This window comes from Desmodus rotundus, chromosome 9 (assembly GCF_022682495.2).
Source record: "Desmodus rotundus isolate HL8 chromosome 9, HLdesRot8A.1, whole genome shotgun sequence".
Classification (NCBI taxonomy): domain Eukaryota; kingdom Metazoa; phylum Chordata; class Mammalia; order Chiroptera; family Phyllostomidae; genus Desmodus; species Desmodus rotundus.
This window is the reverse complement of record NC_071395.1, coordinates 105,357,713-105,371,954: the sequence shown is the minus strand read 5'-3', so window position 1 is coordinate 105,371,954 and position 14,242 is coordinate 105,357,713. Positions and strand designations below refer to the sequence as shown.

At 51.2% G+C, this 14,242-nt stretch overlaps 1 protein-coding gene across 1 annotated transcript; it reads left to right on the top strand.

Moving 5' to 3' along the window:
• The first annotated feature begins 3,205 nt into the window (after positions 1-3,205).
• LOC112298851 (keratin, type I cuticular Ha7-like) lies at positions 3,206-13,424 on the top strand. The gene is made up of 8 exons (XM_024553972.3): positions 3,206-3,290; positions 9,932-10,314; positions 10,503-10,585; positions 11,335-11,491; positions 11,858-12,019; positions 12,112-12,237; positions 12,714-12,934; positions 13,316-13,424. The coding sequence occupies exons 1-8, from the start codon at positions 3,206-3,208 to the stop codon at positions 13,422-13,424; spliced, it is 1,326 nt and encodes a 441-aa protein (XP_024409740.3).
• The last annotated feature ends 818 nt before the right edge of the window (positions 13,425-14,242 follow it).

The following is a 14,242-nucleotide window of genomic DNA, read 5'->3' as shown; positions in this document are numbered from 1 at the left end:
CCTGCTGTGGTTCCTGGTGTGTGTGCGTGCGTGCGTGCATGCGTGTGTGTGTGTAAAATTTCAGTGAGCTGAAATGCCAAAGTACGTGGTTGGGTGGGGGGGCTTCTGGCTACCTGGATGTTCTCCTGAGTACAAACCAGCAGTTCTTAATTTCGATTCCTGTGCAAAATTTGTCTAGAATATGCTTAGCTTGATAAACACAAGCTACTGAGCAGAGCTAAATCTTTGGTTCTAGAACCCTAGGCCCATTCTGTCTGATATGGTAGCTACTAACAACATGGGGCTGTTGAATGTTTAATGACATAAAACTAAGTAAAACTGAGAAATTCAGTTCCTCAGTGGCACCAGCCCCATCATCTCAAGTGCTCAGCGCCTTTGTGTGGTAGTGTTACCGCGCTGGACAGCACAGACGGGGAATATTTTCATGACTGTAGAAAGTGTGTTGGATGGTGCCGTGCTAGACTGGCGGAGTCAAAGGGGGCCTTCCCAATGGTCTGGCCCCGCCTCTCCCGGTTCCAGCCGAGGAGTCTAGAGGCCCAGGCTGATGGAAAAATGTGCTCACAGACACACAACTGACAGGTGGGGATTGGAGCCAAGTGCTCTGATGCCAAGCCTAGTGGGTCTCTCTGAGTTTGTTATGCTTTCTCCAAGCACCAAGTCTTGTTATTCTTTCAGGCTAATAAATAGTTCCTCTTTCCCCATCTTGCACATCCCCGAGAATAGAGACATTTTCTCTGAGATGCTGCAACTCTTTCCTGAGAATATAGTTCCCTTTCAAATAACAGCTAGCAACCTCCAAACTCAGAATCTCCTCATTCTTTGAACCTTTGGCTCAGGAAGAGCGCAGACCTGGGGCTGTGGCAGAGCTGCGGCGGGAACAAGCACACAGGACTTGCAGGCCGGGGGTCCAGGCCCCTGGACCGCATGCAGACTCCTTCAGGCTCCCTTCCCCCAGCACATGTTGTCCAGCCCAACCTGGCCCTTGTTCCCACACTTGCGTGTCATTCCGACTTGCCAAGACCTGTCTGACCACTCAAATGCCCGTTAAAGCTTTTTATGTGAAACCAAGCCCCACAACCCAGGGCCAGGAGTGCCGCCCCCTGCTGGGCACGGATGGCCACCATCTTTGGTGTTTGGATGGTACCTCCAAGCTAGAGACCTCCTGAGCTATCCTCCTGCTGAGCCCATCTCTCTTATTTGATGGATGAGGAAGCCGTGGGCATAGACTTTGGGAAATATGTCCACTGGCACCAGGACCTTCTGGAAACCGGGCCCAGTGCTACATATACGGGGGATTCTCAAAGGAACTGCGTCTCCATATCAAAGCCTTTGGCTTTAATTAACCCTGGTTTACAGGAGAGCTCAGACAGGGCTGTGGCAGAGTAATAAAACCACTGGCCTATTTGATGTGTGGGAGAAACTTCCACAGGCAGCAGGATCCTCCTCGAGTGGGGCTGGGAAAGAAAGAACTGGGGATCCAAAGGCACAACTTCCCCTGAGGCCCTTAAAGAGCCTGGAACTCATGCCTGCCCCTCACTGTCTGAGAGTGAGGCTCTTTTCTGAGATGGGAGTGAGGACCCACCGGGCAGAGCTGCCTCCAGGAAGCCTGGCCAAAAGGCGAGGCTTCCAGAGAGAAAGGCCCAGGGGAGCCGGACACAGTGACGGGGAGATGGGCAGCTGTGGACTGGAAGGCACTGGATGGACCTCCCCCCAGCATACTGGGGACACTTTCACAGCATGATCGAAAAAGGGCGTGCCAGGCAATAACTGGGAGATCATCAACAATAAAATAATTCTCTTTTTGAGTTTCACACATTTTAGCATACGAATGCAATACTCTCCATTTCACTAAATGGAAAGTTCCCGAGATCAATTGGTGTCTCATCTTTTTGAACCATTGGTTGAGATAAGTTTATTTCCAAACAGTCCTCTCCCTTAACCATGCGTAAGTAACCAAGCACACGGAGGAGCATGTTGCCAGGCTAGAAACTATTAGTGCCCGGGCTGGAGTCCCAATTCCGCTGCGACCATGCTGTGTGATTTGGGCAGACCCCGAACCCCCGTGTGTCTCAGTCTCCTTTTCCGCTTTGGAAATGGGGATAATTCTACCTCCTTCCAAGGGTCAGTGGGACAGAATGCATCTGGAAGGCCTACCCCGATGCCACTATGTGGTTGGTTAAGGAAAATCTGCTTTGGCAATAAGTGCCCCTGTCTTCTGATTTTCCCCAATGGCTGTGGCAGCTGAGTCCACTTTTCTGATCCACTTGAAGCTCCAGTTTCAGAAATCACAGCAGCAGCAATAGCAACAACACACAGGCAGCTTTGCTTTGCTCCAAGGTCACAGAACCTCTGGATAGACTTCCAGTCTTGGTCTAAATGCCTCGGTGAAGTGCAGGGCACAGCACCTGAGGCCCCGAGTTCAGTGCTGGAGCCCACTTGGGTGCTGCCCTCCCTCTGGCAGCTCTCAGGGCTGCCTGAAGCTCCCCCCACGTGCTGTGAGGGATCCAGTTTTCAGGCCCCGTTCTCCGTGCTTTGCAGAGTGGCGGTCAGCAAACCACTGCTCACAGGTAACCCCGCCATTGCTTGTGTTGGTCAATAGATTTTACTGGAACATAGCCACACCCACCACTTTCATATTGTCTGTGACTGCTCTGCGCCACAGGGGCAGAGCTGAGCTGCCTGAGTGCGAAGAGACTGTCTGGCCTGCGAAGCCCAAACTATTCACCCTTTGGCGTTTTGATAGAAAAGGTCTGATGCAGAGGAGGGAGGGTGTGGTGGAGTCCGGAGCCCAGGTCCCAGCCCGGGCCTGGGTTGACTTGCTCTGTGCCCCGAGAAGCTCACGGTCCCTCTCTCCCCTGCAGCTAAAGGAGGAAGGGGTTGAATTGGTTCTCGGAGTTTAGTTCTAGCACCTTAGCACCCCTTCATTCTGTGCCCAGTCTCTCTGGGACTCCTGCCCTGAGACGAGAAGACCCCATGCTCAGTGACCACTACCTCTTCAAGAGGACCGCTGTGTCTTTAAGGCCATGACAGTCCAGAGAGACACCAGATGGTCCCTCAGCAAGCAGAATTTCTCAATGGGGTGTCTTTAAAGAGATGACATGAAACATCCCTTTTGGCAACAGTGGGCAGTAACAAGGAGCCAAAGGCAGTCACCTTTTTCTTTCATGAGGTGGGGAGCCCCCTACTGGGGCCGAATAACTGACTAATGGCTGACCTGATGGCAGTGGACATGAGGACATCATCGGGGAAGCTTGCAGACTGCACCTGCGCCCTCAGTGGGGAGCTAAATGGTCTGGGCAAGCAAGCACTCTCACACTTGAGTGCTTGGCCGCGGTAACCAACCTGCAACTCAGCTTTCAAGGACCATGGCTTCCAGCTGTAGCAAAAGCTGTCGCTCTTCAAGCTCTTTGAAATCCGTTTGAAGGCTCCCGGCTCCAGGCAGGCTGTGGCAAGCAGCTGCTGTAGGAACTCTGTGTCCAGGGGCTGCCCAGTCTCCAGCACCACATGGGGCCCACCTGAAAGAGAGCAGCCAATCTAGTAGCCATCTTCCCACAGCCTGTAGCCAGCCCGGCCCTTCCAGTGGTCACCTGGCTTGTTTTCCTCCAACACAGGCACCTGTAACTGGCTCAGTGAAAGTTTCTCAGTGGCAGCAAGAAAGAGACCAGGCAGCTCCTAAATGACCAAGTACTTACAGAAGACACAGCAGCTGCAGCAGGGGAATGAGGAGCTGGGGGCTGAGACCCAGCAGTGGAGCAAATGGCAGCTCCCTGACATGCACTCCAATTGCTGCCCACACTCTGAGAGCATCAAAGAGCAGCCATGAAAGGTAAGGTGAGGCCTGGGGCTCAGGCCTCCATGGCAGGGAGAGAGGGGATGAATACTGGTGTAAGAGAAATGGAGGGGTTGCCTGGGGGGCGGGGTGCATTTCATAAATGTTCACGGGGATGCATTGCATTAGCCAGAAATGAACTTGGGTGTCAGACGCCCTACCACCTGGTCCTACACCTGGCTCTATTTGACCAGCACCACGGCTGATGACTGGGATGAGAAGACTTTGATCAGGATTTGGGTTCACTCCTTCAGGATCCAGATCTGCCTTATTTAAGGACTTGCCAACATTCATTCGGTAGCGAGTGAGCCGCAGCTATGGGTGAGTCGTTGTTCCAGGTGCTGCAGAGCAGACGCTGCCTAGCGAGTGAAGCTGCATGCTTTACCTTGGCATTCAAGGCCACTGTGTTCTGATCCTCAGTTTCTGTAGCTCACACCTTTCAAATCTTCTTCACACTGCCTGTGCTTCTGCGAAAGTGCTTGGCCACCCCCACAACCCTGCTCACAGAGGTGATGTTATCTTTCCCATCATTCCAGCTGGGCCTCCCAGCCGGGTAAACTGTCATCACCTTCTGGGAGCCTTTCTAGAGGTGATCCCACAGGTCAGCCACCTTGGAACAACCCCGAGCCCCATATTTGAACATCTCTTATGACATTTTCACCTCTCTGTTCTGCTTTGGAATCCCTGTTCTGTCCAAGGTGGTGAGAAGGATGAAACACCTAACTTCATTTGGGAAAAAAAAAAAAGTTAATCCCTTAGTTTGGTATTTTCTTTTCCGTGCTGGTGTTCAGCTGGCACGCCTGGCCTCTCCGTGCGGCAGTCTCCATGGACTCCTTTTCAACCACTGATGGCCGTGGGCACCGTTTCTGATCTCACCATCGATTCCACTAGATGGCCAGGCTGGGCAGGGAATTTCCTCAGCCTTATTCCTTCCAACCCTCCCAACACCCCCCGAGGTGAAGATTACAGTTTCTATTCTACTTAAGAACAAGCGCGCCTTTACTGAGAGCTTACTAGGCCTCCGAGGTTTGCTGAGCCTGTGTGCTTGGTTCCACTCACTCCTTACAATGGTTCTACTGAGGCAGATAGAACCGCTATCTCCATTTCTCAGATGAAAAGATTTTAGGCTTCAAGGAGTTAGTAGCTGAGCCTAAAGTCACAGAGCCGATAAGCTGCTGAGCTGTGACACGGGCCCACTTAACCACTGCGGTGGGTGCCTATGAGGAAGCAGATGAGGAGGCAAAGTGAGGTCAAGTGGACCGGGTCCAGGGTCACGGGCATGGCTGCACAGGCAGGGGCCCCAGGCGAGGCACCTCACCTCGTCTGCCTCACTGCTGCCTGACCCCAACCTGGGCAGCTCCAGTGCTCCTCTTCCACTCGGATCTACAGCAGAACCGGACGTGGAACCCCACCCACCCGGGATCTCTGCGCTGTCACAGACATCAGCCTATTCCGCTGCAGACTTAAGTATGAGACCTGAAACTCTGAAACTCCTAGAAGAAAGCATGAGATAAAGTCTCCCTGATGTGGGTTTCGGCAGTGATTTTTTGGATATGATGCCTAAAGCACAAACAACAAAATACAAAATGAACAAGTGGAGCTACATCCGATCAAACAGAGGGCACACCTTTGTATACAGGGTGGGACAAAAATGGGTTTGCAGTTGTGAGTATGCGAAACACAGCGTTTATTCTTGGATTATTAACTGTAAACCTACTTTTGCCCCACCCTGTACTTAGTGATTCTGACAACACTAAGCTTTTAAAAGGGGATGATGGTGAAGATTGGAGACCCTGCAGAGGAAGGCAGCTGATATTTATTAAGTGCCTACTGTGTGCTGGGCATTATGTTGGCAGGTCTACTGCCTGGTAGCCTTCCCTCTTACCGGCAGCCCCATGTGTGCATATTATTGTGATGTTCATGGGGGAAAAATGAGTGCGTTTCAAGGTTAAGTAACTTGGTTGAGGTCAGACAGCTCAGAAATCGAGGTTTTTGGTATTTTCCATTTCCATCGCTGTGAAGTAATAGAATGTGTGTGTGTGTGTGTGTGTGTGTGTCTGTCCCTGGTTCCTGGCACAGAGCTCCCAACACCCTTGTAATTTCTTAAGTGATAAGAACACCAGCAGCTTCTTTTGTTCTAATATTTGCTTGGCCTTTGTCCCTGGTTCCTGACTCAGAGCTCCTCAATCCCATGGAGCTTCCTGGGTGATAGGACTGCCTTCTGTTCTAATGAGGCCACTCCTGGTAGGCTCCCAGGTGGGGTCTGGTCACGAGAAAGACCAAGATATAGTTAGAAGTTTGGAACTTTCCACCTGTTCCCATGCTCCAGGAAGGGGACTAAAGACTGAGTTAATGATGGAGCATGCCTGTGTGATGAAGCCTCCATAAAAGTTCCAGTACCTTTCCCCATATCTCGCCTTATATATCTCCTCATCTGGCTGTTCATCTGTATCTTTTATTATGTCCTTTTTAGTAAAATGGTGAATGTAAGTAAGTGATCCCCTGAGTTCTATGAGACATTCTACCAAATTATTGAACCCAAGGAGGGAGTTATGGGAACCCTAATTTACAGCCAGTCAGTCAGAAGTACCAGTGACAACCTGGGAATTGCAAGAGGTGTTTGGAGAGGGGGACAGTTTTGTGGGGCTGAGCCCTTAACCTGTGGGATCTGACACGAACTCTAGGCCGATAATGTTAGAATTATAGACATTTAGATGGTGTCACGAAGATTTGACGAGCTTGGTGTGTGGAAAGCCCATATATCTGGTGCTGGAAGTACTGTGAGTGTAAGACTATAAAGACAAGGAAAACAGGAGTGTTTTCTCTAGACAGTTGCAAAGAAAAACTAGTTTCAACTTTGATCTGCTCTTGGGCCACCGAGAGGGTAATGGGAAGGAGAACGGTGACAAGTCTAAAGACCTCAGGGGGAGTGTGGCACCATCCGCCCAGGCCCAGTGTGGTGCTTTGTCACAGATGTCCCCCCAGGCTGAGTCCAGGACTGTGTTTTTGGGAGATGCACTTCCAGTGTCTAGAGTATGTCACAGGAGGTGGAGAAATAACATCGATCAGTGGATAATCATGGACTATGGGGCTGGATCGAAGAAACCAGGTAAAAATCCTACCTAATTTGGAAGAAAAGGTGCCTTTTCCACTCATCAAATCTTGAAGAGCTGTATACCTGGAATAATAAATTGATGGGCTCAACCTCTCCTCTTAATAGTCTTTATGGTTTTCTTCGGCACTGTTTCCTAAGACGGAGGACACACGGCAATAGGAGGCTCTGTACACGGGAGCTGTCTTCAGCCTTTGCATCCACTGCAGGGTGTGATGGGTGATGCTCCCACACAGAGCACAGGCCCCTGGAGGCTCCCAGGTACCGTCCTGCAGCATAGACGTGGTAGGCAGCGGGTTAGGCACAATTTTCAGGTGCTAGCCTGCAACTCCATACTTTCCTCTCCCACTGGTTGAGATAGATACACTCACAGGTAAACCACCGTGTTAAAAAATAGCATCCCGAGACCACAGCTCCTCAATTCCATCTGCAGGAGATGTCCTGCCTCTGGAGACTGGTGTTTCTGAAGTTGGAATTGGTCCTGAGAACTTCGTGTGTACAGGCTGAAGGGTCCCATCCATCTCTTACTCTGTCCTCACCACTTCTTGTCACTGAACCTGGCTCATATTTGATCACCAAGGGCCACTGGGACTCTTTTTAAAGGGCTGGGAAGTAAGGATCCTCACCTTCAACTCATCTGAGAAACATGCAAATCAGTAGAAACAAGCGACCTTACAAAGGGACATGCAACATCAGTGTCATTATGCAAAACAGCATACTCAATAGAAGCCTGAGCCAGGACCATAATGGAGCTTCAGTAGAGGGGAGCATCATCCAAACACATAAAGCTTCAGCAGTGATGCTACAAAGTAAAAAGTGCTATTTATGTTGAGATGGAAGAAATCATGGACTTTATCCAATGAATGAATCCTGCCAGAGAATAAGGTCAAAAGAGGAATTCTATTTAGCAAGTGAAAAGAAACGACTTTAAAAGTCAAGTTCTCTAGTTCACAGAGAAGCTTGTTGCTATGGGTGAGCTGGGGAGAGTAGCAAAGGGGTGCTACTCTGAAGATGAATCGTATGCAGATTGCACCCAGAGAGAGGCCTCTGAAGGAAGGGGTGGCCTGGCCTGATAGTGTCTTCTAATTACAGTGTCTATAAAGAGTTATTCATTGATGAGCTCTGAGTAACCTTAGGCCAAAGCTGACTACTAGTTACCTTTCCTTAAAAACCCAATGTGGACAGAGTTAAATTCTATATTTCTTTTTGATAGAACTCCAATGGCCTGTGTTTCACCTAAGCACAGCTGGTTCCTATAGTGATGTCTGTCCCGTTTTTGCTCAAAGCACTGGCATTTTCTTAAAGATCTTGTTACAACCATTCTGGGGGGTCTTACTCCACATTAGGTCTAGTTCAGTCTTAGGAGACTACCACCTGCTACACATTTGAGAGAAGACTTTGGAACTCTACCAGTTAGCTATCTTGGTTGCCTGGTACCGAGAGCTAGTAGGGAGTGGGACGTAGTATAAAAATTTTGGAAAAATATAACTTTCTCCCAGGCATCTTTCTGTGTGGTCCTTGGAGAGACCCTGCCCTGTTGCTTTGGTACCCTAACATCTGCATTTTCTGAGGTACAAAGAGAAATGAGATAGAGCACCAGATTCTTGCTTTATCTCTTAATTCCAACTATTTGCCCAGTTTGTTAGCCTTTTAATCCTTCTTAGTTCTGGCAATGACAGTTGTTCTCCTGCTGGCGGGGGTGGGCTGGGGGGTGGGCTGGTGGTCAAGTTGATGAGAACAAGAATGGGCTCTGGAGTCAAAAGAAACTGATACTGAGATCAGACTTGGCCACTTTACAATGGGGTTGATCTTAGGAAAATGACTTCATACCTCTGGTCCCCGGTGCCTACTTCTTTCTTTCCCTTATAGAATTGAGACAATAATACACCCCTTGCAGGATATGGTAAGAGTGATCAAACAATATCATTAATCCATCCCCTAACACACACACACTGTAGGTGCTCCATAATGGGCTTTAGAATCAAGGACGTAAGGCAGGAAGAGGACCCGTAGTGACTCTGATAACCCAATGTTTGAGTTTCATGGCCAAGGTCTTATTTGGGATTCAAAAGATTATTGTTCATTTTTGTTTTTTTCTGACTTCCTAAGCTCACCTTTCTTGGTCCAGGTCAGACGTGGTTTTCAGGGCCACCCTCACCCTGATGAGCCTCTCAGCCACCCGTGGCCACCCAAGTGGTGGCTGCTTCCTGATGGACTTTACATCAGGTGTGTGGCACAGTGCCCCACATTTAGGACGGGCCAGGAGATGCATGTTGGATGAATGGGCTTACTGAAATCTTATTGTCCCTCGAGTGAGTCTGAAAGGCAAACAACTGAAGAAAGAAAAGATGTAGAACTTACTCATAAACCAAATCATAACATCTACTAAACAGGAACCAGTATAGGTAAGGCTGGTTGAGTCTCCACCCAGAGAGGACCCCGTAGTCATAGGGGTTTTATCTCTCCTGCTGCTCCCATGACAACCAGAGGAGTCATGCCTTAGAGTGGGCAAATCAACAAGGCGGGCCAATCCCCTGGTCAAGGCGTAAACGTCCGATGGCTAACATGAATTTTGTTCTTGGGAATATGGTAAAAACTTCTGATCTCCCACCATCAGACAACCTGATATCAAAGAGCCAAGAGGCACCTCAGATCATCAGCATTCCTTTAACGAGGTGAGGAACTCTGGATGGTACACTCAACAGCTGAGTAACAGGATGACGGGGCAACAACAGGCCGTGGACCAAGGCCTCGAGGTCAAAGCACTGAGCCAACGCCCGCCTGGCGTGGGGTATAAAAGGCCTCGGAGGGAAGGGGGTTCTCAGACTCAGAGTCTTGGTCTTTCCAGCTGCTCTGAAACTCCTGTGTAGCCTTGGCCCACACCATGGTTCCCTTTTTCGTCAGCTCATGCCGGCCTCTGGACAGCAACACTCCTGGAGAAAGAAATATCTGTGTCCCCCTGACTGACATTGGGTGCCAGCCTGGGGTAGAGGCTGAGGCTTCCTCCCTGGGCCTCTCGGCCACCCTGGCACATGCCAACCGCATCCGGGTGGGGATGACCCCTCTGGGCCGACCCAACCTCTGTCTGCCCTATAGCTGCCACACTGCTTGCCCCTTGCCAGGGACCTGCCACATTCCTGGCAACATCGGAATCTGTGGCACCTACGGTGAAGGCACCCTGAACGGCCACGAGAAGGAGACCATGCAGTTCCTGAACGACCGCCTGGCCAACTACCTGCAGAAGGTGCGCCAGCTGGAGCAGGAGAACGCGGAGCTGGAGACCAAGATCCGGGAGTGGAGCAAATGCCACGAGACCACCATGTGCCCCAACTACCAGTGCTACTTCCGGACCATCGAGGAGCTCCAGCAGAAGGTGGGGTTTGCAGTAGCCTGTGGTGTGCTGGGCCTGAGGGAGGCGGAGGGCATTGCAGGCAAACACTGCTGAAGGCTCAAAAAGCTTTGGGTTTTGGGGTTTTCTGGAGCACGAGTGTGGACAACACTCGTAGAGCTGAGCCCAGAATGTGGTGTTTGTGTGTGAACGGTCTTCCTGGTTTTTCCCAGATCCTGTGCAGCAAGGCTGAGAATGCCAGGCTGATTACCCAAATTGACAACGCCAAGCTGGCTGCCGATGACTTTAGAATCAAGTAAGTAAGGGCTGAAGAAGGCCCGAGTGGCTCCTTTCTCCACCTAAGTCCCGATGTCTAAATGTTTGCTGAATGAGTGGATTACTGTTCTGTTTCTTGCTCCCTAAATTCCTAAATTAAGAAACCTCATAGAAGGTAGAGGAGAAAAAACACTATTAAGTCAAGCATGTATAGCATAGCCTATTATTAGTCCTACTTCATTTATTCCCTGAAATGGAAGACAAGGCTGCCTGAGCTCATTACCCAAGAACAAAGTAAGATTTCAAGAATAAACTGAGTAAGGATAGACACTGAATTTCACAGATCAGTTGGGGCAGGGTCCAGATTTACCTATGAAGAACCTCAGACAGCAGGCATTCCCACTAAATAAAGGTGAGAGATGACCAAATAGCCCAACAGAACGAATAAGGGAGCAAATCAAGGTCCACTCTCCTGGCTGTTGCTAATCCTACACAACGATAGCCCGTGCAAGGGCGTGGGTGAGCCCTGTACTGAGTCTGAAAATACACGGTCTTAGGCAAGTCAGTTAGCCTTTGCGAACCACAGTTGCTTCAGTGCACAGTGGAAAAATATAACTGCATGACTGCTTCACTAGACCCTTTGAGAAGAGGGGCTGTGTGTAATTCCTCTCTGAGATCAGGGACTGAGCTCAGCAAACAAATGAGGATCCAAGGTGGTGAGGAGGTGGGAACCGGCTGAGAGGGGCTCTCATGGGCACCTTGTTGACTGTGCATCTCTTGTGATGGAAGGCACGAGAGCGAGCACTCCCTGCGCCTCCTGGTGGAGGCGGACATGTGCGGGATGCACAAGCTCCTGGATGACCTGAGCCTGGCCAAGGCCGACCTGGAGGCCCAGCAGGAGTCCCTGAAGCAGGAGCAGCTCTGCCTCAGGAGCAACCACGAGCAGGTCTGGTCCTGTGGCTGCAGACTCAGCGGGGAGGACGTTGGGCAGAAAAGAGAGCACCCCCCCTACCCCACCACCCACCATGCTCTAAGATGAGAACCTGGGCTCCATTGGCATCGGGATACTGGGCTGATCGGGGCCTGAGTCAGGCTGACTCTGTGGGATGTGGCAGATTCTTTTCTGAAGGTTTGCTTAGTGCATTTAGCAAGGTCTCCAAATGGGCTCCTCCCACGGGCCCCAGGAACCTTTCACCTCTGTGCGTACGTGTGGTTGCCCCTCATACTGCTTGTCAGAAGAGGGGTGCAGATGATGTCTGCTCTGTCAGAAGCCCTTTTCTCACGTAGGGTGTCGGTTCTTCTGTCCCTGCAGGAAGTGAACACTCTGAAGTGCCAGCTGGGAGATAAGCTCAGCATTGAGCTGGACACCGAGCCCTCCGTGGACCTGAGCAGGGTGCTGGAGGAGACACGGTGCCAGTACGAGGCCATGGTGGAGACCAACCGCCAAGATGTGGAGCAGTGGTTCCAAGCCCAGGTGAGGCGGGACTGCAGAGCGGGGGGTAGGGGAGCCCCGCTTCCTTCTGGGTCAGTGCACTGACCCGTGTTGTTTGATCCACTGTGCTTCAGTCGGAGGGCATCGGCCTGCAGGCCATGTCCTGCTCTGAGGAGCTGCAGTGCTGCCAGTCAGAGATCCTGGAGCTGAGATGCACGGTGAACGCCCTGCAGGTGGAGCTTCAGGCGCAGCACAACCTGGTATGGGTCCTCCTTCACCCTCACCGCACTCAGCCGTGGCCTGGTGGCGGCACCTCTGAGAGGTCTGCCTAATCAGTTCCATTGACGTTAAGTTAGAGCTCGGTCTGGGTCCCTCTCTCCCTGGAGGAGGTGGCTTGCTGTAAAGGCTGGTTTGACCCAGAAAAATGGTTCCTATTAAAAGTGAATTCCACTTCTTCAGAATAAGGGGTGGGGGCTTAGGCACTCATTTTATGAGATTTTACTGGGTGTCTACTTCATGTCAAGTACTTGGGATGTTGGAGGGGACAACACAATTCAGTTAGGGTTTTTTTTGTGCGTGTACAAATGCATGGTCACCCTGGCAGCGATTTTTCCAGAGCTCTGGGAATGCCCGGTGACTGCTTGGACTTAGCCTCCTGCCTGGTGAGTTCAGCCGTGACTTTCACTGCTGAGTTTTTTGTCCCCTGGGATTCTCTCCCCACTATTTCCCACCACAGAAGGACTGTCTGCAGAACTCCCTGTGTGAGTCTGAGGCCCGCTACGGCACCGAGCTGGCCCAGATGCAGAGCCTGATCAGCACCGTGGAGGAGCAGCTGGCGGAGATCCGGGCTGACCTGGAGCGGCAGAACCAGGAGTACCAGGTGCTGCTGGACATCCGGGCCCGGCTGGAGGGCGAAATCAACACCTACCGGGGCCTGCTGGAGAGCGAGGACTGCAAGTGAGTGTGATCTAGGCAATTTCCAGCCCAGCCACATTCCCCAGAGATACCTGATGTGCTTGTGGAAGGAGATCTCATCCTAAGGAACGGGCCTCGCTCAGTGACTCATTTACCACTGCTGGTGTGTACACACTGTACTGTTGATAGACTGGCACACAGATGGTACCCAGGCCCCTCGGCCACGTCCCCCCACGGGACACCTGGATATGGAAAGCCACAGCTGAGTGTGGAGGAGGGGCTGATGAAGGAGGTTCTGCTGGGCTGTGTGGCTTGTGTGCGGAAGGCCTCTCCTCCACCATTTTGGTCTGAGTTTCTCTGTCCCCACCACTGAGACGTCTTTGTATTTTTCACGTCTAACCCTTCCTTCCCTCTCTCCTGCAGACTCCCCTGCAATCCCTGCTCTACACCGGCCTCCTGCACCCTTCGCCCCAGCTGTGCCCCGCCGGCCTGTGGGTCTTCCTCAGCCTGGAGAGCCTGCGCTGGGAGCTGATCCTGAGGGTCCGAATTCTAGTGCAGGAGGCCGGAGCTGTTCGCACTGGGGCCAGGACTGCCCTCGCCTTGCTCAGTCTTCTAGCAGCACTAGGCCCGCTGAAGGCCTTTTCACGGACTCCAAGGGCAGCAGATACTTCTAAGGAGTGGCTTCCTGTTTGTGCCTTAGGCCGGGTTTTTTTTCCCCTCAATGTTGTATTTTCTTCTACTTAAACTATTGTTCTTTTTGTCCCAGTCTCTCTTCTGGAATTTTGGTTCTACTCCAGGGCTTCAGAATCTTTGAAAATGTAGTTGGGCTCCTGTATTAAATGGTGAATAACCTCCTTCCTGTGTTTGGCTGTGTGTGTGTTGTGATAAAGCTCCCTGGCCCTCAAGCCCTTGGGTGGTCACTGGCCCTGACACGTCGCTGTCAGGGTCTCTCTGGGGCACTGGGGCCTGAGCCTTGGGATGACTGATGGCCCTTTGCTGACATTGGATGTGCCTCTATCTTGCCCATCGATCCCTATAGGCTGGTGAAAGGAAGCTGTGTTGGTTGCCAAGTTTGAATTCCTCCAGAACAGCTCAGAACTAACATGTCCTTCCTGTGTTTTTGGCACCCTCAGCCTCTTGGTATTTTGTTCAAAAGCAAAATCACACAAATTAGAGTTCCAGCCCAGTCAAAGGGAGGTCATGTTGGGAACTGCCTTGGCCAAGTTGCCAAGTTTTTTCTCTCATTTAAACTGGCCCCTTCAGAGAGGCACAGATTTCTCCTGCTCTCAGACACAGAGGCCCAGACTGGGCCTTGGGGACAGCTGTCTTGGTCCTGGCCTACTTTTGGGA

Bases quoted from the DNA above. Each gene is read 5' to 3' on its own strand.
- LOC112298851 (XM_024553972.3), top strand. From the start codon at position 3,206: ATGGCTGACCTGATGGCAGTGGACATGAGGACATCATCGGGGAAGCTT. The intron at 3,291-9,931 runs GTCTGGGCAAGC...AGCCTGGGGTAG, and splicing joins CCTCAGTGGGGAGCTAAATG to AGGCTGAGGCTTCCTCCCTG. The intron at 11,492-11,857 runs GTCTGGTCCTGT...CTGTCCCTGCAG, and splicing joins TCAGGAGCAACCACGAGCAG to GAAGTGAACACTCTGAAGTG.